At 42.1% G+C, this 26,697-nt stretch overlaps 4 protein-coding genes across 8 annotated transcripts; 2 read left to right on the forward strand and 2 right to left on the reverse strand.

The window, feature by feature from the left end:
- Positions 1 to 1,771: 1,771 nt before the first annotated feature.
- On the forward strand, positions 1,772 to 11,843 carry LOC102308642 (circularly permutated Ras protein 1). Of its 2 annotated transcripts, XM_005939536.3 has the most exons (21): positions 1,776 to 2,081; positions 2,286 to 2,381; positions 3,345 to 3,554; positions 4,251 to 4,478; positions 4,572 to 4,694; positions 4,782 to 4,853; positions 4,992 to 5,065; positions 5,250 to 5,435; positions 5,528 to 5,569; positions 5,728 to 5,817; positions 6,255 to 6,406; positions 6,509 to 6,590; positions 6,977 to 7,107; positions 7,630 to 7,714; positions 7,806 to 7,912; positions 8,017 to 8,129; positions 9,031 to 9,148; positions 9,637 to 9,777; positions 11,311 to 11,395; positions 11,481 to 11,507; positions 11,603 to 11,843. In XM_005939536.3, the coding sequence occupies exons 2-21, from the start codon at positions 2,297 to 2,299 to the stop codon at positions 11,672 to 11,674; spliced, it is 2,223 nt and encodes a 740-aa protein (XP_005939598.1). In that variant the 5' UTR covers positions 1,776 to 2,081; positions 2,286 to 2,296; the 3' UTR covers positions 11,675 to 11,843. The 2 variants fall into 2 exon arrangements, with proteins under 2 accessions (XP_042083490.1, XP_005939598.1); XM_042227556.1 differs by lacking the exons at positions 9,637 to 9,777; positions 11,311 to 11,395; positions 11,481 to 11,507; positions 11,603 to 11,843 and adding an exon at positions 8,846 to 8,927 and having other exon boundaries at positions 1,772 to 2,081; positions 9,031 to 9,147.
- A 36-nt stretch (positions 11,844 to 11,879) lies between these two features.
- Positions 11,880 to 13,383, reverse strand: LOC102306853. The gene is made up of 2 exons (XM_005939529.3): positions 13,334 to 13,383; positions 11,880 to 12,973 (listed from the first exon to the last, which is right to left on the reverse strand). Exon 2 carries the CDS (start codon positions 12,960 to 12,962, stop codon positions 12,258 to 12,260), a length of 705 nt encoding a protein of 234 aa, XP_005939591.1. The 5' UTR covers positions 12,963 to 12,973; positions 13,334 to 13,383; the 3' UTR covers positions 11,880 to 12,257.
- Positions 13,384 to 13,553: 170 nt separating this feature from the next.
- znf668 (zinc finger protein 668) lies at positions 13,554 to 17,155 on the reverse strand. Of its 3 annotated transcripts, XM_005939531.2 has the most exons (3): positions 17,075 to 17,155; positions 16,652 to 16,768; positions 13,560 to 16,057 (listed from the first exon to the last, which is right to left on the reverse strand). In XM_005939531.2, exon 3 carries the CDS (start codon positions 16,047 to 16,049, stop codon positions 14,088 to 14,090), a length of 1,962 nt encoding a protein of 653 aa, XP_005939593.1. In that variant the 5' UTR covers positions 16,050 to 16,057; positions 16,652 to 16,768; positions 17,075 to 17,155; the 3' UTR covers positions 13,560 to 14,087. The 3 variants fall into 3 exon arrangements, with proteins under 3 accessions (XP_005939594.1, XP_005939593.1, XP_042083491.1); XM_005939532.2 differs by lacking the exon at positions 16,652 to 16,768 and having other exon boundaries at positions 13,554 to 16,057; XM_042227557.1 differs by lacking the exon at positions 17,075 to 17,155 and having other exon boundaries at positions 16,652 to 17,038.
- On the forward strand, positions 16,160 to 26,391 carry znf646 (zinc finger protein 646). Of its 2 annotated transcripts, none has more exons than XM_005939534.3 (4): positions 16,160 to 16,467; positions 17,846 to 20,654; positions 20,883 to 21,959; positions 23,717 to 26,391. In XM_005939534.3, exons 2-4 carry the CDS (start codon positions 18,052 to 18,054, stop codon positions 24,609 to 24,611), a joined length of 4,575 nt encoding a protein of 1,524 aa, XP_005939596.1. In that variant the 5' UTR covers positions 16,160 to 16,467; positions 17,846 to 18,051; the 3' UTR covers positions 24,612 to 26,391. The 2 variants fall into 2 exon arrangements, with proteins under 2 accessions (XP_005939596.1, XP_005939595.1); XM_005939533.2 differs by lacking the exon at positions 16,160 to 16,467 and adding an exon at positions 17,130 to 17,307.
- The last annotated feature ends 306 nt before the right edge of the window (positions 26,392 to 26,697 follow it).

Consider the following 26,697-nt stretch of genomic DNA (forward strand, 5'->3'; position numbering starts at 1 on the left):
TTATAAAACTACAAAAAGAAATAATGAAAGGGCAAAAAAGTTGATCAAATTACTAATAACCAGCCAGTCCTTAAATAATGCAATGCCTGATTATGTGAATTGACTGAAGGTGTGAACCCCAGGAATCCCAGCACCATCCAAAGGGTGGGTCAGACAGAAAATCAAGTCCATCCCTCCAACTGAGTTTATAGAAACACACTGAGAAAGACAAAAAAAGGAAAAGAAAAGAAGAGAAAAACCCTCCTGGCCAGTTGGGACCATGACAGTTAGCCTGTCAGATAATCTGATTATAATCTGACACCATTATTTTAAAACCAGAGGTGATTATGCTTTTGAGGTTCTAGTACATAAACTCTGGAACACATTCAGGTACTTAAGGTCAGCTGAATCAGTGGTTTGTTTTAAATGGTCACTTTTTAGTTAACCATGTGATTGGCCGTGTGTCTGTGTGCTGCAATAAGTATTATTGTTTTGAATGTGTGGTTTTATTCAAACTGTGAAGCACTTTGTAACTGTTTGTCACTGTAAAACAAAAGTGCTATACAAATATAGTTATCATATCATTTCTTTTTCCAGATCTAGTGAATGCTTTTGTCATTGTCAAGCTGGAAAATGAAGCTGTTGCCAATCACTTACCAGATGGTATTGCATGGTGAATCAAAATCTGACAGCACTTTTCTGTGTTCGTAATTCTGTCAATTTTGACAAAATCTCCAACACCCATGGCTGAAATGCAATCCTAAACCATGACTGAGCCTCTACCGTGTTTTACAGACACTCACTGCTGTACCTCTCGCCTGACCGCCTTTGTACAATCTGACAGTTTAAACCAAAAATGTAAATATTGGATTGTCACTTCATGAGATGAGTTGCCATTGATTTAAGTGCAGTTCTTCCGTAATTTGGTACATTTGAGCCTTTTCTCACAGTTTCCTTCCCTAAGAATGGCTTCTTTGCAGCCACCCTTCCACTGAGACCATTTCTGATGAGGCTTCAGTGAACAGTAGATGGATCAACTGAAGACTCAGATGCCTCTGTCGGATCTTGTGTCAGATATTTGCTGGATTTTTCCCCGTTTCTTAGCACATGATGACAGAAAAAGATACTGTTCATCTGCTGTAGGTTTTTTAGTAGATCTGCCACTAGTTTTTTGTTTTTGTTTTTTTTAGAGCACACTGCACAACATGCTGATATATTCCAGGTTTCTGGCCAGTAGCCAAATGGTTTGGCAATTGGCCATGATTTTGGAAACAAATCATCTGTTTTACAACAGGCTGCTAGTAACAAAGTGCCTAAAGATACAATTTACAACTGCTTTGTAAATTTCTTTTTCTGTAATTTTTTTGTTATTTATGTTTGTTATGTTTTAGTTATGTAGTTGGCACCTTTTTATGTTTGAAAGATTCATAGGTCAGTGTTAGCTGGCTTAACAAACAAAACCCCTCCTCTAAAAATGATCAGGTACAAGGACTGAACTGAAAATGGGTGTTTGTCCAGAGAGGATTGTGATATTCTGAAGTAGGAAAAAAAGAAAATTAAAAAAACCCACAAAAAACTAAAAAATTCATAGTTGAATTTTGTGCCAACATTTTGGATGACTGCGTAAATGTTGTACCCCACTTCTCCACCTATGACAGCTGGAATAGGCTCCAGCCATCCCTCTGTGACCATGAATTAGTTGGATGGATGGATGGATGGATGGATGGATGGATGGATGGATGGATGGATGGATGGATGGATGGATGGATGGATTGTTATGGTTGGAATAACCAGTAGGTGAAGTAGAAAATAAGTTTAAAACTGGAGGTTTAAAAAAGACACAAATGTTCCTGTTTCCCAGCACATTCATCCATTTTGCCAACACTCGGGATATTTCTTAAGCACAGTTGGGTAAACACCCTCACAGCAAACTACGAGTGAAGTCTCTTGAGGAAAGAAACCTGTTGGATGAGATGTCTGAGACATAACTCAATGAAAGACACGACGCAGAACAGCAACTGAAACATTTCTGAGACCAGACGGAGTTGAAAGTATATTTTTCGCTGTACTGTACGGATTGAATTCAAAGAACTTTCTATGTTGTAAGTACTTTTACTTACTTGTGTTTAAAGAATCCGTTCATGTCACCTAATTTTGTCTTCCTTTTTTTTTTTTTTTTTTTTTACAGTAGTTGCAACTCAGGGACATCTGTGCTAACAGTTATTTAAATACTTTGGGTGGGATTGCGTCCTGATTTAAATGTCACTCATTGTCTTATTTAATCGCGTCATTTCTGTCACTGGCAGGTAGAGTCACGATGGAATTTGCTTGTGGGTTTGTTTATGTGCCGCCATCATTGAGTCAGAAGGAGAGACGCTATCCAAACATCACTAAACGCTCAGGTATGATCTCAGTCAAACACCGGCATGCGTTACCACAGGGGAAATTTAAGTTATGGAAGTCATACTAATTTTTTAAAATTCAGATGTTACATTCCTGTGTCAACTTGTTTTTTGCTTCTGTCTCACTGGCTGCTAAATAGACACAGACACTTTACAGTTGGTCAACTCTGACAAAAGAAAGTATTTCAGCTATGCGTAACAAGAACAGGAAACATCAGATTCTGCAGTTGCAGGTTTAAATAGACACTGCTGATGGTGAAATCCTTCTAATAGACACAAAGCTGATACTTTCAGCTACATTTGTAACCTGTTTACTCTACCGTCTCTGCCAAAGGAAATGTTTGAAGTTGTTAGCTAGTATAAAACTATGAAAACAGATTAAAGAACATATATAACACAAAATAACAACTTTCATATCAGTTCATTTTATTTTTTATTTCAAACATGTACATTCACCATCATTACATAATATCATTGTTTGAAAAGGAGTAGGCAGAAGTATACACTTATTTGACCCTACCCCTTCAAATTTTACCTCTAATTCATTTAAATTTATTTTAGTCTTAAATTAAACAAACAAACAAATGAAACAAAAGCAAAGCAAAGCAAAACAAAAAAACATCATGATATAGTTTCTTTCATATAAATAAAAACAGAATATTTAAATTTGCAGACTTTAGATATTTGCTTTGAATATCAAACGCTGATGATGCATAACTACGTAAAAGTATCTGTAGGTGGATTTTTCTTTCATCTGAGCTTTCTGGACGACTGTTTGGTCGTTCCATTATTCAAGCAGTTGCACACATCCTCTCCTGTGTGTATTAGAGTAGAGCTTACTTTTACGTAGTTTACTCAGTAAAAGCCACCTGAGTCACAGCACAAAGGTCAACACTGCACAGATTTTTCTTTTTATTCTATTCTATTAATTTGTATTTTCATTGTTTGTTTGTTTTTTATTAGCTCTTCTTCCTCCTAATCCTCGGCTTCGTCCTCAGTCTCCTCCTCCTCCGCCGCCTGTCCCACCAAGAAAGCACCTTGAGACAGAGTCAGAAAATAGCAAGGATGTGAAGAAAGTCCTGGAGAACTCTGTTTTCTATGAAAATACTATACTGGCAGCAGCTTCTTTGAACAGTGTAAAACCTGAGCAGCCAACACCACCTAAAAAGACAGGTACAGTGAATGTAGCACTGATATTGTCATTTGAATGTATTATTTTAAACTGCTCACACTACATTTAGCATCCAACCACACAGAAACCACACATAAAGGTTGGATGCTATTTTATCAGTTACTTAGACTAATGCAGCCATTTTTAAGAGTCCTTTTTGTGGTCATTGCTGTTGTGGTTGTTTAAAAAAACAAACACACACACATATACACACACAACAGGGTTGCACTGTGGTGCAGTGGTTATTACTTGATCTCACAGCAAGAAGCTCCTGGGTTCAAACTCCTTGTAGGGTCGGAACTTTCTACATTTCCTGTTTTATTTTGTAGTTTTTTTCATCCTTTGTGTCTTGTGTTTAGTTTTACTTCCTCTCTGTTCCCTGATTATGTCCAGCTGTGTGCCATCACCCTCCTGTTTCCCATTCCCCTGATTACCCTCTTTGTGTATAAATAAGCATGTCTCCTTCCAGCTAGCGTGTTTTTGTCTGTGTTCTCTTTCCTGTGTGTTTCTCGTGTTGCTATGTTCCCAAGTTGAATTTCTGTTTCCTTGGTTTGGGCTTTGTTGTAATAAACCTTCATCTTTTGCTCCTTCATGTCAGCCCTTGAGTCTTAGGTTTGGGTTCTTACTGTGCCTCATTAGCACAATCTGCAGTTTAGTAGATTTATGATCAACACTCTGTTTCTGCTTGTTTTTACCAGCCCTTCTTCCACCTCCCCTGAAAACCAGATCAGAGCCATGTTCTTACGACCAGCCGCTCATTTGCCCTCAATCAAGTATCATCAACCAAGAACTTGCCTATGATGTCCCAAAAACTGAGCCGGATTTAAATGCACAACCCCAGGACCCAAACTACTCTAACAGTGTACCAGAAGGCACTGGTGGTGAAGTGAACCTGCCGGCTGATTCTGGCATTGTGTCATCACAAGGTAAAAGGCAACATTCTTTGTCTTATTAACACAGTTTAATTTGATTGGACATCCTCATCCAGATCATCCTCCTTTCTTCTCCTCTCATCTTAGCCCGAGTCATCCCTCCAAGACCTGAATTCATGAATTTAGTCCCCGAGTACATAATGCCGTTACCTTCGTCCCACTCACTTCCTTCAACCTCTCCGAACACTCCTCTATCCCCTAGTGCTAAAGGTGATTACAGCAGTCCCTGCTGAGCCATCACAAAACTGATGTAGTATGAAATGCATATTTTTAATGCTTAATTTATTCCAAACCCAGAATCAGCAGATCTGCCAGGAAATCCTAATGTTGTTCTTGTAAGTTTAGGAAAATTACTCTCAGAGGAAAAAGGTAAGTAAACCTTTATCACCACATTAACATCATACCAATAAAAATAAATCTGATTGGCTGTGATTCTGTTTTTGAAAAAATCTAGTTTGATTTCAGTTCATACTTCATGGTGGCAATGACCTTTTTGTTCTTTTCCAGTTGACCCCATACAGGGAGTACACAGCCTCTGCTCCCAATGTGGCTCCGTGGTGGACACTTGCTATGACAATACGGTAATTGCATTGTATTAAACCTGAAAACCGATAACTATTAATTCACATTTCAGAGGCGCTGATCTCAAAAATGGATAACCTGAAAGAAGCGTGCACATTGTTGATCACATCATAAGGAAACATGGACAACTTGTCTGGTTTAAATGATCCTGAGTTTGTGTTCTCTCCTTTTGCTGCATTTCAGGTTGATGAGTGTTATTTCTGTAAATCCTCCAGTTTTTCCAACACGCCCAGTTTACTGCAGAGTCCTCTAAATGGTTACCAGGACGAACTCTTTTTACTCAATCCTAATGAAAAGCCTTTGTGCGATACGGATCCTCTGCTGCTCTTCTGCATTGATGTATCAGGCTCAATGAAAATCACCTCCGAGGTACAACAACACTACAGACACTTGGCATCACGAGGCTGTTTGTGACAGCAGGTGTTCATGAATACAACCTGTGGCGTCTCTACTGTTTTTAGGTGTCAGAGGGAGAGCATACTGTGAATAAATCCCGTCTCCAGGTGAGTTGTCTTTCTTTTTTCTCCTTATTTTGAAGTTACCTTGAAGGACTCGGGATATTTGCCAGTTGAAATCTGTGGCTGAGAATTTTTGTGTGATATTATTTTCGACAATTATGTGAAGAGACGCTACAAATCAAAGATTGTTCTATTCTAACCAGTTTGTCCAAGAAGCTGTGTCACTGTGCGTTGAGAGATTAAACGATCAACAACCTGGCACAAGAGTGGGGCTCATCTCCTTCAACCATGAGGTACATACGTGACGCTGTTTGCATCTCCACTGCCTGCTCCTGAGCAGAGTCATGCTGACCCTACATTTTGTGTTAGGAGGAAGAAGAACAAGCACAAACTAGGCTAGCTGTTGTTGCAAACTATGATCATAATACTATTTACTGCAAACTACCTGCTGTGACGAGGCTAATGGTCTCTGTCACTAGGCAGGTAACCTTCTGTACCTTGTTCTTCTCTCTGATAGGAGGAGTGAGGTGAGGTGGAAGCTGTAAAATTATTATAAGTTTTCACTTCAGTGTACAAAACAGCTGCTTCACTGGAATTTTCCTTGTCTAAAATCATTAAATGCTGTTTTTTACGGTGGATTTTATTTGATTCTCCTCACTGTTTTCTTTATTGTCTGGTTTAAACTTATTTATTACTTCTTTTTTTCATCTTTCGGTGTTTGCATCTTCAGGTGACAATGCACGGATATGAGAATTTCAAATCACGTTGTCTGAGTGGGGCTCAGTTGATTGAAAGCCTTTATTTGAAAGAGATTGCGGCCAGTTTTCCTAGTCCACCTCCACTTTCACAGACAAAGGAGTATTTAGAAAGACAAGTTGTGGGGTATGGAAAAAAAATTCTTTTTTTAAAAAAATTAGATGTTTTGTTTTAATTAGATTATTGCATTATATGTATTGATCTTCCTATTGCTGATTTATTTTAAAGACTGTCTGCAAGTGGAGCCACCGCTCTGGGTCCAGCTGCTCTGCTTGCAATTGCAATTGCCTCCAGACAACCAGGCTCAAAGGTAAGTTTGGCCAACAAATCAGTTTTTATCCAGTTTATGCGTCCTGCTTACCTGCTTGAACCTTATGTCACAACACTAATGAGAATTTGGGCCTTTGGCTGATGGAGCTTCTTTAGGATTTTGTAATTTTACGGGTAAGTGAGCAGGATAAAGGCAGGCAGGAAACAAAGAGTGAGAGCAAGGTGGAAAATATGCAACAAATCTCTCCAGCTGGACTCAAACTGCTTTTATTTTTACCTACCAAAAGTGGATTGAACCATATAGTTAGCTGGGCTATATAAATATTTACTGCATGAAAATGTTTTAAGACCTCCTTGTGGTAATCAATTACAGTTCAGCTTTCTAAACAGTGCATTCCCGATTCTCTTTCCCTGTTGATCTTGAAGGTGATTATCTGTACAGACGGGAAAGCCAACACAGAGTTAGGAAATCTAGAAGTGGAAGACACCGATGCTCTTACTCCCGTCTCATCCACCATCTTCTACCAGGAGCTGGGAGAGTTTGCTGCTGATAACGGGTGAGCACATATCTCTAACTAAATTTTCCATGTCAGGCATGTCTAATTCACTTAAGTTTGAACTTGAGTGGGCCAGACACGATTGATTGATTGGTAATTTATTTCAACATGTGAACAATATACAAGTACATTTAGAAAAGAAAATGATAAATGTGTAAAATTACAGAAAATATCTTTACTCTGGACCCACTGAAAAAACATGAATTTAAATAATAGATCATGTAAAAACAGGAAATTTTCTGTCATTTAACAGTTTATCACATACTGCTGTAAAACTTGAATACAGTGAAAAGTTCCCCTTCATCCAGTGGGCCAGAGTGGAGTCTTTGGTGGGCCTGTTCTGGCTCCGCGAGCCCTATGTTTGACACCGCTGCTCTACGCTAACGTAAAAAGAGACAGTGAATGAACTTGTTGAGGCAGTTAGTTATGTGTTTAAGTCTCTATTAAAAGCACTAGTACTCATATTACCCAATGAAAGGTCTCGATGCACTGTGATGATCCTCAGATTTCTTCTTTTTTTAGCGTCACAGTGTCTGTGCTGTCCATAGAGGGAACAGACTGTAGACTGGATGAGCTGGGGAAACTTGCTGATCGTACTAGAGGAAAGGTAAGGCGCACTGTAACCATGGCGAAGCATATGACTCATCAAATCATGCACAATCTCATGGTGTCAATCTGTGCTTTCCCTTTGAGTCTAGGTGGTAATAGCCAGTCCCAGCAGGCTGCATCCAGAGTTTGAGCAGATCATTCAAAACCGGACCATTGCCACACACTGTACTGTAATTATACTGCTGCCAAAATCAATGTGAGAGCTGCACTGCACATAATTACTTAAAATGAGCTCATTGAATTGGTCCTCTAGAGATTTAAATGACCCTAAGCACTGAGTCATGTTCTCCTTGGGTAAAGGTGCATGAAGGGAGAGAAGGAGGCAGGACACAAAGGGACCAGACAGGTGGGGAATGTGGACCCAGATACAGACATCACCTTCCAGTTTAGAGCAAATGAAAAGGTCTCAGAAGGTGAGGAAAATAAACACTCTTATAGACTGACGCCACTGGCTCGTTTATTTTCTCAGTTTCAGCTGCAGTTGTGCTGAATTTCTCAATAATATCGCAGCTGCCGCGTGTTGCCAGGTCTTTGAGGAAAGTGCGACATGTGGTGATTTCTGTTGTTGCCAACCATGAAAAACAGAAATTTCAGTTTGAGATCATTGCAACACTGCAAAGTGAGACGCAGCCAGAGTCACAGCATCTGAACATAAACTAACAAAGCAAACATAACAAAGTGGACCCAGACATGTTACACTGATAACTGGGACTTGGAAAAACAAGACAATAACAACTAAGAAACAGGGAAAAAATACAGCAGAGGAAAAAAAAGATTTCAGTAAATTAAGTCATGATTCCCTGACTTCTACTCTGATCCCACCATGGCTGTGCATTTTCTTTAGTGTGTCCAGCTGTATTTTATAGAGACGAAATCCCTGTGGCAAAACACATTGGTAAAAGGCTCTTCCATCTAGTGTTGGTAAATTACCATCTGAATTTATTCAACATAAACAGATTCACTTACAGGCCAAATTCAACTCGGGATCACTGAACACTTGCCTTGGGGGATTTAGCCTGAATTCTGAGATATGTGCATCAGATGGGCGAAAAATGGTTCATTTGATCCAAACTGACCAGGGACTGATCATGTAGGCCAGAGCAACATTTAACTCATTTACCCACCACAGATAGTCTCAGCCGGGAGGGCAGGGAGAGAGAGTCAGGGGAATGACACGCAGGAAACAGTGTGCCGCAGATTCACACGCAGGGGTAATTGCAGATTTTACTCATACCTCTTGAGTTAAAATATTCATACAGCTCATTTTGTTTTGTTTTTAAACTGTCAAATCACTCCTTTTTTTTTTCTTTATAGTGCCGCCTCCATCTCCTAATAGCCGTGTATCCATCCAGCTGCAGATCAAGTACAGGCTGAGGAATGGGCGGACCATGCTCAGACTGATAACTGCAGACCGGGAAGTTACTGATGACGGGTGATAATGCCAAATCTTTAATTACAATGCTTTATTTACTTTTTAGTTTAGAATTCTCCTCCACTTGCAGCTTTACTACACAGAGATATTTGCATGTCTATGGATGGCTTAAACAAGCCATTATCTTCTGACATCTTTAATCAGCGAGGCGTTCTGCCCCTCAGGACAACAAGTGATTAGATGTATTATTTTATGGCAATTTCAGTGAACCTTTAGGCAGAGCAGGTTTCGATAATCCAAGGAGACTGACTGTTGCTGAGATACCAGAGCTTTCGTGCAGAAATAATGCCTCATCCATTCTAACATTTAGTTACACAGTAAATGAAGCGCTCAGCCCAGTCTTCACACGCTCAGTGAAGGTCATGCAATTCATCGTCTGAGCAGATCCAGAGAGGGGCCTGTGTGTTTTTCCACATTAACATAATGGCAATGCCGATGCAGTAAATGTTGAGAAGCACTCTTGTGAACACATTGTGCCCCCTCCCCAGCTCGGCAGTGCTGTCCTCACTGTGTCTGGCCATCATTCAGCTCAACTCGTCACAAGCCAGCGCCGCTCTGGCTGTCAGAGGTCGCTTGCTCTACGCCAGGAGGGAAGGAGACATGCAGAAGCAGCTTATTGAGAGAGCGATGTGAGTAGCAGCAGGGACCTCTGACTGAAGGCCATCGTTTTATGCTGAATTCTGACATTTAATAAGGCTGAATCGACAGACAAAATGACACACAAGTATGAAAATAAGAAGGTGAAAAAATGAGTTTAAGCACATTTGGCATTATGTGGTATTTAGATGAGAAATATGACTGCGTTGAGAAGCAGAAGCTCAGGCGCTTCCTGTGCTTTTAAGACCATTATTATCCCAGACTTTCTGATTCAAAGGTTACCCTGCAGCTTGGTTTTTCACTTTTTCCTTTTAAATTGTATTAAAAGTTCTCATGTTGACTTTTAGAGTGCTGTGCAAAAGTCTTGAGTCACCAAAAATGCTTTATTTGATGGAAATATAGTTTATCAAGCAAAAACAGTTTGTACAATTTTAACAAGGTTGAATCACATATTTAATCATATCACATTAGTAATAGTAATATCACTTTCTCACTTAGTTGTATGCATGTGTGCTACAAATGGGCCTTATGGTCTCACACTGTAACAGATATTGAGGCTCCATCTGCTTAAATCACTTCAAAACGCTCACTGTGTGCGTTGCAGGTTATTGTTAAAGTTTCCACAACAAAGGTCGATATTTGGTGTGGAAACTTTTATTCTTAAACACAGCCTGAAGTCTCGTAGTTGAGCTTTATTGTCATTTCTTTTAAGCAGTCCTCAGGAATAGTTCTCCAGGGTTCTTGAAGAACACTCAAAGTTCTTCTTTGGATGTTGGCTGTCTTTTGTTCTGTTTTCTGCCCACACTGGTTCAATAATGTTCATGTTGGGGCTCTGGGGAGGCCAATTCATGACTGATGGTGTTCCACTCTGTGCTTGGGATCATTGTCATACTGAAAAATAAAGCCACTGCCAATCAGATTGTAATGCATGGTGAAACAAAATCTGTCTGGTATATTTTGCATTCATATTTCCAGCAATTTTGACAAAATCTCCAACACCACTGCCTGAAATGCAAACCCAAACTTTGACAGAGCCGCCATCGTGTTTTACAGATGGCGTTAGACAATCACTGCTGTTCCTCTCGCCTGACCGCATCCATATATTTTGAGAATTCAACCTAAAAATGTAACATTTATGGGCTCATCGCTCCATAAAGCCTGTTCAGTGCAGTTCTTGTGTAATTTGGCACACATCAGCCTTTTTCTCCTGTTTCTCTTCCTTAAGAATGGCTTCTTCATAGCCACCTTTCCACTGAGGCCATTTCTGATGAGGCTTCAGTGAACAGCAGATGCATCAACTGAAGGGTCAGATGCATCTCTCAGGTCCTGTGTCAGATCATTTCTAAAAATAAATGAATAAATAAATGAAAGAAGGAAAAGCAGCCAATGTCCAAAGGCATCAAGAAATCCAGAACCTATTGCTCAAGACCACTATGAAGAAATGAAGAGTGGGTCAAGACTTTTGCACAGAACTGTATGTTTTATATTCCTTATCTTGGTAATATCAAGATAATGTGTTGTGATTAATAGATAATGATTTATGCATAATGTTTGGCTGTTTTCAGAAAGCATAACCACAGTGCAGAGGCAGAACAAACATACAACGAATGGGTTAAAACCATGGAGCCGATTTACACCAACTGCACACAGGTGAGCTTTTACTGTGTGTTTTTATTATTAGATTGAATGCATCACATTAGACTTCTTTTACACTTAATTCCTTTCCCCTCCCCAGAAAAACACCGTCAGCTCAGACTCACAGGTAATTCATTCTCTTATACTGCTTCTCATTAGAATACTTACTATGCTGTCCAGATTCCTTTTTCTATAAATCCTCCTTTCTTCTCTTCCCGCCAGTCTATCACAGACGCTGCTGCAGCGCTGTTCTACACCATGAAGCAGAGAAACAAGAAATCTATCTCAGAATAAACACAAGCCCAGCCAACTGTCCTCCTTCCCCTTTTACCTCGTTGGAAAGCAACTCGAGTCTGAATGCCGAGGCCAAATGCTGCACTTAGACTTTGATTATTTGGCTGGATGGATATCCCTCAAATATTTCACATTGTAAATAATGCATTACAGTATATCTCACACCTCATTTCTCATGCTTGATTTTGTTTTTTAATGTTACACAAGAAAACTACTGATGCAGTTTTACAGTTAGAACTGCTTTTGTGTTTGACAGTGTCGCTTGCGCCTGAGTTTGTGCACTGACCAAAGTGCCAAGTAAAAACATGATTCAGAAACACCACCATGAAGCCAACACCCAGATCCTTTATGTCAGCAAAATAGATCTCATAGCACTTTTTTTTAACAACTCTAAAACAAAAGTTAACATAACGAAATGCAACAAAGCAGTTTTTGAGATTTTTATTTCAGTAGTACTATACATGTATAATATTCCTAATTATAACCATAAAGCTCTGTTTATAGAAATATAAGACACAAAATTAACAGGATATGTATGTATGCACATTTCATACCCACGGAATATGTACATGGAGTCTGATATTTAAGCGTTGCAGAGGTAGTGGACAATAGAGTAAACGCAAAACAAAACTGAGCAAGCAATGATTATGCCTGAGATAGAAGCTAAAGCATAAATAGACATGCGCTTCTCCGGGGCAGCCCTCAAAATGCAAACATATTTGCAGCCTTCTTTTGTACACGTGTGTTCATCACGGAGTGCGTGCAGGTTCCAATAAAGCAGCAAAAATAAAAAGCAGGCTTCAACCAGAATCCGCAGAGCTATGCTGAGCAGGTAGAAGCCTACGGTGCCCCTGTCTTTGTGGAGATCTATGATCATCTTGCCCCTGCCTCCCGCTGTCGCCACCGTCTGAGCTTCCTCTGTCCCCTGAGTCTCCGGCTTCTCATCCGCCTTCATCCTGAAGCTCCTCTTCTGCGCCATTGTGCGGAGGTGGGAGGTGAACAACTCCATGAGCAGGACAGAGATGACAACCACGACAAACATGAAGTTCCAAGCCACTATCATGGGCTTGTCGAATCGTTCATTAAAACAGAATTTCGTGCAGACATCGGGGGTGCTGCTATTGCAGGTGAAGTCAGCATCCAGTTTGCTGAAGGGCAGCTCAGCAAAGAAGAGGACCACAAGTCGGACACACAGCAGGCCGAACCACAGGGAGCGGCACTTGTAGGTGGCGGTGGTATCCACTGCTGTTCTCAGGATTGGGATGAGGCCCGTTACTATTGCTGCCATTGTCACTTTTCCTGGTAATATAAAAGAGGAAGCTGGTGAAACATATAAACAATTAGGTGACATATTAGGTCATAATGAGAGATCATTTTGCTTTTGTGCTAAATTATGGTAGTTAAGTTGTAGATCTCATCTCCAAAGTCAATAAACAACTCTGATTTGGGTTTTCCATCTTCAAATGTGCAAACACAGACAAAACCAACAAACTGCTACAACTGGACACAGATTATAGTGCATCAAACATTTTTTTTTTTTTTAAAAAACACTAATTTTATACACATTTACAAATGTCACAGCAAATGCATACAGCTCTGTTTGTGTCTGAGCATCTTAGTGTATAATAGGAGTCAAGTAAAGCAGACGGCAGATATTACCTTGCAGGGTCACAGCGCACTAATAGAACACAATCACTGTGGCTTTGCCTTCAATCTTTTATGGGTTCACGAAACGTCACGGTCATCAATATATGTGTTAGTTTCTCACCAAACGATCTGCTGACACGGTCTCACTGAGTTTTTTCTGTACATCTTCATCCTCAACAGTAACAGAAACACTACACGGACTCACAAAAAAAAAAACCCAAAAAAACAGGACCACAACACAGTGAATCTCCGATTATTACTGATTGTTGCACACACGTTTTTATTGGCATAAAAATGTGATTCCTCTTGGCATTTCTGAATGCCAGCGACGTTTTGCAGCTTGACAAGTTGTTTTAGCGACACAGTGAAGCAGTTACAAATTGTTCAGACAAAAGAGATTCAAAAAAACATTTAAAAATGTTTTATAAAAACATGTCGGCCATAAAGCCAAGGATTTAATTGTTGGTTTCGTTTGTTTTCTTTATGGTGGATTTTTATGACGAGATTACAACAGATACGACAATTTTATATTAAGGTACTTATAGTACAGTATACTGTATATTTTAATACATTAACATATAATACACATAACTGTTTTTAAAAATACTGCAGCAATACAAAACAAAGACCAAATGTCGACCGTTTACATAAGGATAATGCGTTTTTGATGTTTCTTAAGGAAGTTATTTTGAAAAGTCAGACCCATCTAAAAAACAGCTTTAAGGCCACGGGGTAAATATGTGTGGAATTAAAATGACAGACAAGCTTAAATCCCCTCTTCTTTGACTAAGTACTCTCGAAGAGACTGGAAAGCGGTGACGGGGACAGTCACGGTCGGGACAGTCAGCGACATGGTGCCGGGCTCGACCGACGAGGGAGAAACCTCACTGGGGGTCGGAGGAGAAGGCAGGGGGTCTGTGTGAATGATGTTTATGTCGGCGAGCTGCGTGGCAACCGGCGCGGCGTCCGCGTGAGTCCGTAAGTGCTTGCGAAGGTACGCGGCGAACAGGAAGGCTTTGCCGCAGTGGGGACAGCTGTGAGGTTTGCTGTTGGAGTGGATCTTCTGGTGCTTGCGCAGTCCCGATTTGTTGAGGAAACCCTTGCCGCAGCTGTCGCAGACGTGCGGCCTCGGCTTGGGATGCTGCTTTTCGTGCTCCTGCAAGTCTGCAAGCTGTGCAAACTCCTCGTGGCAGGTTTTACAGATGTGCGAGCCCAGCGACACGATTTTGGCAACGGACTGGGTAGAGTCAATGGGGTGAAGGTTTTCATGGGTCTGAACTTCTTCCCAGGTACCAAATGTAGCATCACAGTGAGTACAAGAGAACTGAGGGAGAGTTGTGTGGGCAGTGAAGCCTGAGGGTGACCCAGCCTCTGTCTCCTGCTGCTGCTGCTGTTGCTCAGACTGCTCAGCGAGGTGAGTTCTTTCGTGTTTGCGCAGGCTTGAGGACACCACAAATGACTTCAAACACTCCTCGCATTTGAAAGGCCTCTCTCCAGAGTGCACACGCCGGTGCTTGTTGAGGCTGGAGCGCTCAGCAAATGACTTGTCGCACTCTGTGCACATAAATGGCTTCAGACCTGTGTGGACGAGCATGTGGCGCCGCAGATCCCAGGAAGCTACGAAGGCCTTGTCGCAGCTCTGGCATTTGTACGGGCGCTCTCCAGAGTGAACGCGCTCGTGTACGGCCAGGTCGGCCGGCTGCCGGAACCTCTTGGAGCATTTATCGCAGGGGTAGGGCTTGAATCCCATGTGGGCTCGCTGGTGCCGACGGAAGCTGGAGGGGTCTGAAAACATCTTGCCGCACTGCGGGCAGAGGAACGGCTTCTCACCAGAGTGAGTGCGGAGATGGGACTGATAGGAAGAAAGCTGGGTGAAGCCTTTAGTGCATTGCTCGCACTTATAGGGTTTATTCTGCGAGTGGATGCGCTGATGGCAGGCCAGGGAGGAGGAGCGGGAGAAGGCCTTGCCGCAGTCCGAACACAGGTAGGGTTTTTCCCCAGTGTGGGAACGCTCGTGGTTTTTGAGGTCCTTCAGCTCAGTGTATGTTTTGCCGCATTCGTCACAAGCATACGGTCGATGGCCCTGGTGGTTCCTTCTGTGCTTTCGGAACACTGAGGGGTCAGCAAAGCTCTTCCCACACTCGGCACACAAGTATGGCTTCTCTCCCGTGTGAGAGCGCATGTGCACCTTCAGTTTGGACAGGGTTGGGTAGCTCTTAGAGCACTGACGGCAGGAGTACGGGCGCTCTCCACTGTGCTGTGTCATATGGATCCTGAGGCATATCGCCTGCATGAAGGCCTTGCCACATTCTGTGCATACAAAAGGTTTCTCCCCAGTGTGAGAGCGGCTGTGGTTACGCAGCTCTGTGGGCGTCTTGTAAGCTTTGTGACAGCTGGGACACTGGAAGGGGCGCTGGGCTGAGTGAGTGCGCTCGTGCTTTGAGAGCTGAGCCTTGCTCGAGAATGTTTTGGCACACTCGGGACATGGGTGCTGCTGCCGTTCCTTCACATGTGCCGACTGCTTGTGGCTCTGCAGAGCTGACAGACTCTTAAAGGCCTCTGTGCACGCAGTGCATTTGAAAAGGGGTTTGGCTTTCGGAGGCCTGCCTCTGCCACGTTTTTTTGCAGGCTGATCCCTCTCCACCTCTTCCTCTTGGCCCTCTTCATCCTGCACAGGAGGGGTGTACTCCGCAGCAAGAGGTGGACTTGCAGGCTGAGCAGAGGCCATCTTTACATCTACAAAAAAAGATGATGGGAAAAAAATGTACCGTTTAATAACAATGTAAAAAATAAAAACACACCATTGGCAGCTTGGGATAAAAAATCTTCCACAGACATGAGGGTGTTAAGTCCTATGACTTTTGTGGATTTGAAGAGTACAACTTTAATGAAAGTGGGTTTTGAGGGATAAGAAATAATCAGTCAGATAATAAAAGAAATATGTGGGTGTGCAGTTAATAACAAAATGGCTGGCATTAGGACCTCAGGGACAATAAGCTAGCCGCTTTAATGCCAAAGGAAGTTGGCGAGGTAATGTCAGAGATCATAGTGCATGAAGATGAACAAGTGGCATGTGCACGACCAGAGAAAAACACCAGAGATCACAGCTTAGGGTGATGGTACTACGACCAGCCCGGGCGTGTTATGTACGTATACCCCTCCGCTAGCTTTAGCTTGCTAGATATTTTCACTAACTCAAAATGGCTGGCTTTAGGACCGGCTGTACCGATTCACTCCACAGTGCCATCATCATCATTACTGTACATGTACAGCATGTATTTAGCTAAGTTAGTTGCTTGCGTGTATTAGAAAAACAAAAGTCGATCTTACCGGAATCAGGGCATTAATCGCCGTTCGGTAAAGGGCTTCGTTTACTGTGAGACACGGTGGCTGCCGTTGACTGGCTGTGCGAGAACGGACGGCTCTAGGACCATGATGACGACAGCTCTTGGAAAGCCAAGCGTGTAATACGTTTAATTATAAAATTTTATTTTATAACACACATCATAAATGTACAATAAGCCCTCTAGTAAGATACTACAGTCCTAATAAAGTTCCACAATTGTGTGTTAAAATGGAAAGATGCTTGCCCAACTGCTCAACTTAAATGCAAATCTAGCTATTTTAGCTAACCAGTATGTTTTGGGGCGGATTATGTAAGATATTTTGAGAATGAACTAAAAATGAACATTCACCTCCTGCTTTTTATTTGCTTAAAAACAACGTATTATATATATATATTATTTTTTTTACCGGTTTATCGATTAGCTGCTGCATCTTGAGCTAGTAGAGTTACTTTTGAGAGGGAATTATTTCTCTGTTGCACATTTCCTGTTTCCTAGCAACAAGCGCAATGTGGAAATGGGGATGGAAGAAAAAAGACAATTGGAAAAAGGGGGGCTGCCCTTTACACAAAAGTGATTTTTTTTTTAAAAAAAGCGTGAATATAGGTCTTTGGGGCTCGCTTGGAATAACTACTCCCGCAGGTATTAAACTCCGTGCAGTCGCTGGTCTTTGGAGTTTCGCGTTTAAAAACGCTTTCTGCTGCAGTAGGTGCAATGTTTGTTTAGCTAGCCAAGATGATGCTAGCTCATACTCCGCTAATGTTAGCTCACTGCATTTTGAAACCATTCATATTTAAGTTGCTTCCTCTTCCTAAAAACTCAACGACAGCGTGCATAATCCGCTCCGCTTTTGATCACGATGTGGAGAGTGATGCGGATTTACAGTGTCAGTACATTTGCATTGACAGGCGTTGTTTTCCTGGTGTATTGACATAGCTAGTTCAGTTAGCCTGTTGGTGCAGAGGTATAGCAAAACCTGTCAGACTGTTTACACTCCGCTATTACGTCTTCCCTCATGCATGTTGACTACTGGTGGTAACACATTAACTCTGTAATATAGTTATCTAAAAGTTTGTACTTTTCATTTGTATGAGTTTAATAGTAATGAGTTATCCGCGGCGTCCTAAAGTGTCTAATTTGACGTGCTTTATAAAACTAATACTGTTTCTGTTCTCCACAGCTCCATTTGTCTGGATTCTTCAAATTCAACTCACTTCAGTGATCTGATGGGACCTGTTTTTGACGTATTTCTGTGGCTATATCCCATAGAGAGTCCTTGCATCATATTATAAAGAACTGCCTTCTTTTTATATGGATAAGAAAGGCATCTAATGCATTTCCGCCCTATTTTGTGTCTGGCGCACTTAATTCAGTCCATATCTTGTGATGGCTTTGCAAGACCATGGCAGGACAACAGGTTTTCCTTGCAAACAGTGTGGTATGGTGTGTCCCAGTATGCCCAGTCTAGTCGAACATATGGAGTGCCATCAGGAGCAAGATGAAGAACGCAAGTTTAAATGTGATGAATGTGGACGTGGTTATAGGCATGCTGGTAGCCTAACTAACCACAAAAAGACTCACGAAGTAGGTTCTTTTCAGTGTAATATATGTGGAAAAGAAAACTCTAATGCCTCGGCCCTGAAGAGTCATCTCCGGAGCCACACTTCCCTTAAAAAGTATTCCTGTGCGGAATGTGGAAAAGCTTTTCGCCTGGCAACGCAGCTGGCTACACATCAGAGGGTTCATTTTGCCAGACAAGCAAAAGAGCAGTCATATCGGAAGGTGGACACGGAATATTCCTCATATAAAAACAGACATGAACTTGAAAACGATCACCCACATCATCTTAGTGAGCACTTGGCCAGCGTTGGGATTTCCACAGTAAATGGCCCATCTGAGGACAAGGCTGAGATTGTTTATAATGTGCAATCGGAGACCTCAGAGGATGCAGTAAATCGACCATTCAGGTGTGATTTATGTGACAAGTCATACATACACCATCGAAGCCTGACCAACCATAAAAAGACTCACCAAGTGGGAACATTTGAGTGCACAGTATGTTTCAAACTGTTCAGTAACATGGCTGCCCTTTACAGCCATCAGCGAACACACAAGGCGAGAGGCGGGACTGACCTCACTTCGACAGGTGGGTCATATGCAGGCACACTTCTTGACCAGTTTTCACCTCAGAGCCAAGATGCTCCAGTAAACTTTTGTCATTTATGTCAGGTACTTTTCCCAAACAATGAGGAGTTCCAGGAACACATCCAAATGCATAACTCTTCATCTCTGTCATTTGGTCTTCAAGATCCATTGTCAGAGAGCCACAGTGTATCATATGAAAACAGTATTGCTTCACCCGAGTCCAACTTTTATGCTTCTCCTATAAACAATATTCCTCCGGTGTCATCAATGGATAGTCATGGAGACTTTGATACACAAGAGAAGATTAGAAGTAACGCTCACATGTACTCTGACTGCTCCAGTGATCAAACCCCATCGTCCAATAGCACTCAGGGAGATCCCCCAATCATGGACACAAATACTCTCAGTCCTACCCTGATGCCCACACAAAATAATTGCAATGCACCTGAAATTGAAGAGACTTCAACTGTAGATTCTGATGAGCGTCCCTTCAAGTGTCAGATCTGCGGTAAAAGCTACCGGCACTCTGGGAGCCTCATCAACCACAAAAGGTCACATCAGGTTGGGATTTACCAGTGTTCCATCTGCAGGAAGAATTACCCTCACCTGGCAGCCCTCAAAAGTCATCTTCGCCTCCACAAAGCTCAGCCGTCTTCTCTTAATCTCAGTGCTGAGGGAGACTGGCTCTCCTCAGAGCCTCTGACTTTGGATAACCAGCAGGGCTGCTTCTCCTCCCAGGATGAAGAAGAGAACAGTGCTCATCCTGTGCTTTGTATGGATCAGGAGAATGGAATTGATGGCAGGAATGGAGCACTGTACCACGAGCAGTTTAATCAGGACTTCTCCCAGGATATGACTGTGCATCTACCTCACAATGAACACCTGATGCAGAGGCACATGTGTGCAGACTGTGGTGAGACATTTGCAGATATTGCAGGGATTAAGTCTCACAGCTGCCCATTGCTGCATCAGCAACATAACACTACTAATGGTGACTATCACAACAGTTTAAACTTCCAGGTCAGTAATGGCCATTGTGAAGTTGGAAATCCAGGAATTAATGTTGAGTTCCAGGGTCTGAATGCTAGCCACAACCAAAGTCACTTTGAACAAAATTTCCAAGAAAATGTTGTAAGTGAACGGCTGAACAGTGGCCAAGAAGATGTTAACACAGATGAGGAAGATGATGGTGACCTTTATCAGTGCTCCATATGTGGCAACAGCTACACAACCATGAGGGCTCTCAGGAGCCATCTCCGAGGGCACACACAATCCCACGGCACTCCTACAAGCTCAGGTCCTTCTTCCACATCCTCTCATGAAGATTTGAAAGATGAGGAGTCAGGAGAAATGATGATCTGTAGTACATGTGGGGAAAGTTTTGCCAATCAGCAAGACTTGATTGCTCATCAGCTTGTGCACAATCAGGACCAGGTAGATAATGTTAAACCTTTCCACATTAATAATGATGTTTCTGAAAGCAAGGAGGAAGCGCAAAACATCATCTGTGGAAGCTGTGGCATCTTTTGCACCAGCTACCATCATCTTGAGAACCACAACTGCACAGCTGAGAGGAAACAGGAGTTAGTGGACAGCAAGGAGGAAGTGAAAGTAAACAAGGTTGCCCAGCACCAAGACACGGGTGCTGACAAAGACATGGTCAATACTGAGAAACGTCAATACAAGTGTGATCAGTGTGGCCGGTCATACAGGCACGCTGGCTCCCTCCTCAACCACAAAAAGTCACACAAAACGGGTGTCTTCAGATGTCTCGTCTGCCAGAAACGCTTCTACAACCTGCTGGCCCTTAAAAATCATCAGAGATCCCATTTTGATATTAAGAGGTTAGTTTGGCATGAATGCACACTATTAATACTATTAATTAATTTTATAGATGATCTGTGCTTGTTGGAAAGAAGGGATTAAAAACAAAGCTTTGCTTATAGGGTCGGATTTGTGTTTTTGTCTGTCACGGAGTCAAAGTGTTCTGTCATTGTGGCTTTACTTGTTGTGGAGATTGTGCCCAGTTTTTCAAACATAGAATTAACTATAACCCTTGTCTCCTTCCTTAGGCATACGTGTCACGAGTGTGGGAAAGCTTTCAAAATTCAGAAGCAGCTACTGAATCACCTGAGAAGGCACAAAGAGAACCAAGCCAAAATCCAGGAACTCAATAGCCAGATCCAGGCCCTTATGCAGATGAATGGGACCAGGTCAGATGGAGGAATGCAGCCCTTAGCTTCAGATGCCAATCAGGATTGTAATTCTGCTCTGCGCTGCAAGGAGCCAACTGAAGAAAGAGAAACGCAGACAAAGTCGGAGATGTCAGTGAAATCGGAGGATGCAGGTGACCGACGACCTTTTGCCTGTGACCAGTGTGGTCGCACGTATCGCCATGCAGGAAGTTTGGTTAACCATAGAAACTCTCATAAAACGGGTCAATATTCCTGCTCAGTTTGCAACAACACTTACACCAACCAGCTAGCAATGAAGAACCACTTACGCACCCACTTTGCATATAAAAGGCACTCTTGCCAAAACTGTGGAAAGGGCTTTAGAGGAAGGAAGCAGCTTTTAGCTCATGTCTGTGGAGACCTCAGAAAAGATAGGTCTGGAGTCAGAAGGGGTCTAAAATCTAAAGCCTTTAAGTGTAAGGAATGTAAACAGGCCTTTTTCTCTGCAGACCAGCTGGCAGCCCACACCTGTGATCAACCTTCGGGTAGCAGGGAAGCAGATTTAAATACGTTTCCAAATAAAGAGGAGCGACCTTTCAGGTGCAACATATGTAATCGCAGCTATCGCCATGCAGGCTCACTGTTGAATCACAAAAATACCCACAAGACGGGGCACTACTGTTGCAACTTCTGTTCTAAGCCCTTCACTAACCCCATGGCTTTGCGCAATCACACACGCATCCACACGCAAAAGAAGAAATACGTGTGTCTGACATGTGGAAAGGCCTTCCGTCTCGCCAGCATTCTGCACAATCACCAGAGGGTCCACAATCGGGCGGTGAATCACTTTAGCTGCTCTTCATGTGGGAAAAGCTTCCAGGGCAGGTCTGGCTTGAAGAGGCATCGCTGCCGCAGAGGTCAGGAGAACGCAGGATCTGGAGTCCAGCAGTCAGAGAGAGGAGACAAGTGTTTCATGTAAGTCTTTTCTATTAATTATTATTGGAGTGGTTTTCTAATTCTTTCACTTGTTGATTATTTTTTTGTGTGTGTGTGTCATTTTGATAAAGCCTGACTTTGGCCAGACTGATACGTTATCCCCTGCTAAACTGACGCAGACAAAGCTGGGATTTTTTTCATGCATATTAAGCAACTTGTGTTTGCATAAGAAACAACATCACTGCAACAAATTTTGCTAGAGAGTACTGACAGCTTCATTTTTAAGTATGAGTGCTAACAGCAGCCATGGTTTAAAGCATTTTGTTTTAAAGTTGTGCATACATTTAATTGTAAAACCTTCTATCCCATTCTTGTTAACCTGATATCATTTGAGTTTGAATGTGAGGATGAAGTGGTAGTAATTTGGAGGTCAGATGTCATTGTGACCTTGTTTAGCTACAACTAGAGAATTCTTTCAATAATTATGATCAGAAATATACAAAAATGTTTAAAATGATAAATGTTCATATCCAAAAGGTCAATGGACAATCTCTTTTTTTTTGGTTTGTTTGTTTGTTTGTTTTTTGAAAGCATCAGTGACCTTATTGTCACAACACTCCTCTCAAACACTCTTTGACCTATGGCTGTGAGTATCATTCACAGAGTTGGGGAATGGCTGCAATCACAGCGTTGCAAAATGGTGAAAGATGTACCCCTATGCCTCCTCGATTTAGAGATGGTCTTTCCTTTTTCACATAAATGGCCTCCTTGACTCCTCGCTCAAACCAGAGTTCCTCCCTGTCCAGGATGTGTACATCCCCATCATTGAAAGAGTGGCTACTGGCCTATAGGTGTTAATAGATGGCAGAGTGCTTGCCTGATGAGTTAGCTCTTCTGTGATGTGCCATCCGAGGTCAGAGGTTGTTTGGTTTCCCTGATGAGGAATGGATCACAGCAACCCTCCTGACACTTAACAGCATGCACTACATTATTCTGTGTGTGTCAGGGGACCCGATCCTTGAGATGGACCAGTTTTTGGCGCAGCGCGTTTTGGGGTTTAAAAGCCACAGAGACGCGGTGTTTTGAGAAAATGCATCTAAGCTGTTCAGATACTCCTGACACATAAGGGATCACTAGGGGTGTTTGTTTAGGCAGCAGCTGATCTCTCCTGGATCGCCTTGGAGAATACTTTAGGTGGCTTACCACATTTACTCAGGGCCTTCTTGATATGATGTTCTTCTGCTTCCCTGGCCGCTGTATCTGTGGGGGTGATTTCAGTCATTATGCAAATGTCTTGTTTAAAAAGGTTGGGGAAACCTGCAGTCAGCTGAGACTGAAGAAGCCACTTTGATGACTGACTAAAGATTTCTCACACTGAAAATGCTACGTCCAAATGAACAGAATCAACCTTTGGGGATTTCCTTACCTGGATGATTGAGTGTGCATCAAGGTTAAAGTTGATTTATGTGATGTTCGACAAGTTTTGGACTGAAAGTACGGTGAGACCAGTGGGAGAGGGGGGAAAAAGCTGAGCAATGAGAGCTTTTTTGCAACACTTTGCTTCATAGGATTTGTGTGAAAAATACAAAAACTGCTGCCTGTTGGCTTCGGCTATAACTTGTCTGGTTAATAAGGGTATGCAGTTATGAGACAGTAATTCTAGTTTGATTCTGCAATGTACCGAACATTAACTGTAATGTCACAAATAGTTTTATAAATCATTCACTGTTGGTTAACATATTTTGAGTTGCAGTGTCCTGTTGTTGTTTGTTAATTTTATTTATTTATTGCTGCAGGTGTGACTTGTGTGGGCGCTCCTATCGCCATGCGGGCTCCCTTCTCAATCATAAAAAGACACACTCCGAAAGCCTCCACCACTGCACCTTGTGTCTCCAAACATTTCCCGATCCCGTCACTCTGCAGATACACTCCCAGATGAGGCGTCAATGCTGCCCCGAGTGTGGCAAGACCTTCTGTCTGGTCACCCACCTACAGAGCCACATGGAGGTGCACTCAAAGGACCAGGTTGTGGTCTGCAGCTTGTGCCAGCAGAGCTTTCCCGACGCAGCCAGCTATCAGGAGCACCATAACATGCACCACGTGGCTCAGGACCACTACCAACAAGACCAGGATGACGCTATAGATAACAACCTCTGCTGGGACTCAGGAGTCAGTCAGTCCATGGGAATGGGAGGGATGCACAGTGAAGTTCCACCACCTTTGTCCCATATTCCAGGAAGCATTCCTAATTCAGAGAAGAACAACAACACTTCTGCGACAGAGGAGAAGAGCCACGTCTGTGAGCACTGTGGGCGTACTTACCGTCATGCCGGCTCCCTCCTCAACCACAAGAACAGCCACAAGACGGGCTCCTTCTTCTGCTCAGTGTGCCAGAAGGAGTTCACCAACCTGATGGCCCTGAAGAACCACCGACGGATTCACACAGAGCCCAAGCGCTACCAGTGCCTGGAGTGTGGGAAGGCGTTCCGGGTGTCCACTCAGCTCATATGTCACCGAAGGATACACACCAAAGAGAAGCCTTTTGCCTGCCTGCTGTGCGACAAGAGCTTTTCCAGCAAGTCCAACCTGCGGCACCATCAGAAGATGCACCAGAACACCCAGACCTTCGACTCCTCATTTAACATGGACGCTAATGCATTTATGGACCTTGACATGGGGTCTTTTCTTTAAAGAAGTACTAAATGGCATATAAAAGAAGAGGACATATGGTCCTCATATGCTTGTGTTATTTATCCCTCGATCAGTAATTGTAAAACAGTATTTATTTTTTTTCAGAAAGTGCTCCTTGGTTCTAACAGATGCTCCTTTGAAGATACGCACTTTTCATCACTGACTTCCAGTCTTACCTCCAAAAAAAAAAAAAAAAAACAGATGGTGACATCAATGGGACATCTCCAGAGGGATTGTTAGTCAGCTTTTAATAAGACCTGAATGTTTCCCATGGATACACGGGATCCCTTAAAACCGGGCAGGTGATGAAAAGATTAGTATTCACTCATTCCTCAATGATGAACCAGCCAACCAAAGTGAACAGAGAAGGTTCATGTAAGAACATAAAGCCGATGACACATTTTTGTACAACAGTACTGTTATAACTCTCGCTATGTATAATTGTGTTCAGTGCCTCTGTGAGTTCCCTAGGAAACTAAATATACAAACTGTATATAACTCTGAATCTTTTTGTTAGCTCTGCCATCAGTGTTGAGGGACTGCTCGCCTTCCTCATATCAGGCAGGCCGGTTAATTTTAAGTCAAATACCTCTGGGTGTGTTGAAAGGTCAAAGTGATTAACTGAAACCATATTACGAAATAAATAGTCGTACTGCTAATAATATTCAATATTGACATTCACGTCGAGTGACATCGTATGCTAAAATGGATGTATTTATTAATTTATTCTTATTTTTATTCGCATATTTTATTAGGAAAAACTTTCTGAATGTTGTAAAAGCTGTCTTCTAAAACTCATGTAGCCTTTGAGGGATTTCTCATCAGTCGATTGGTTACTCATTAATTTTCAGAATAGGCAGGACCGAGCGAGCCAAGGATGGTGTGTTATTGTTAGCACTCAGGGTTAACCTTTAAAAGGAACGTACCTGGTGTGTAATACATTCTAAAAAATCTGTTCTCAAACTGAGCATAGTTGTTTTTGTTTTTTTTGTTTTTTTTTCTTTCATCTTTGAAAAGCATCAGTCACATTTCAGTGCCAGTGCCTAAAACGTACATTGATTGTAGCAGTTTGATGTTAACAAACCTCATTTCTCTCTGAGCGTTATACTGTAAATGTTTTTTTCTTTTTCTAATGGTAAATTTAATTTAATTGTAAATTTGTTTAATGTATCTTTGGACCTGGATCTCCTCAGTTCTAGTTACACTTTCATTAAAACAGTCAACACTAGCATTGCACCCATGCTTATGGAAACAGGCAACAAATTAAAGGAGAAACCAACATGATTGCTCAAGGCCCTAAAGTGAGAGCCCTGACACCATCATTTTTATCCTCATCAAACCATTCAGTGACCCACCCACCCACCCACCCCTCTTGGGGCAGTATAACGCGTCACCTCTAAAGGAACAAGAAGACTTAAACATACCAGAAACATTGCCCACCACTTTATATGAATGAGACTGGATCCCTCTGCTGCAGGGATATTTTATTTTTCCTTTTTTTCGCCTGTCTGTCCGCGGCCATAATGCCTCATTTCTACTAAGCACAATTATTAAAATACAAACTTACCAGAGCTTTATTTATAGTGAAAACCGGTTTCATATTTACTGTTCATAAACCTGTTATTGTTGCAAGATGTGCAATTATTTTATTTTTTTTATTATTTTTGGTCAAGTTGTGTAATGTGCCTGTTTTGTTTTTGTTGTTTTGTTTTTTTCTTACACTTTAGACGTCTATCAAAAGTAGACACGCAGGATTTGTTTTTCTAACGTTTTTTTTTTTCTTTTTGTTTGGCACTGGTCATAAAAGCATGAAATACCTCGAATGCCCTGCCTTCCTGACAGACTGCTACTTAAATGCCTCATACAGCTTATCAGTAGAGAATACACTGTAATCGCACGGATGAAGCATCAGACTTAGGGCTTTTAGTTTGTGCAGACAGTTTCCTCCTCACCGCGGTCGTCTGTTTGCAGTTTGTGGTTTTCAGATTTATATTTGCACATGTGTAGACGACACTTGTAGCTTAAGGAGGGCCGTGTTGACAAGCGACAAGTCGGCTGCTTGATGAATCACCTCAGCTAGTGTGCG

Source organism: Haplochromis burtoni, unplaced genomic scaffold (genome assembly GCF_018398535.1).
Source record: "Haplochromis burtoni strain Fernald_Lab_line unplaced genomic scaffold, NCSU_Asbu1 Contig_268, whole genome shotgun sequence".
NCBI lineage: Eukaryota > Metazoa > Chordata > Actinopteri > Cichliformes > Cichlidae > Haplochromis > Haplochromis burtoni.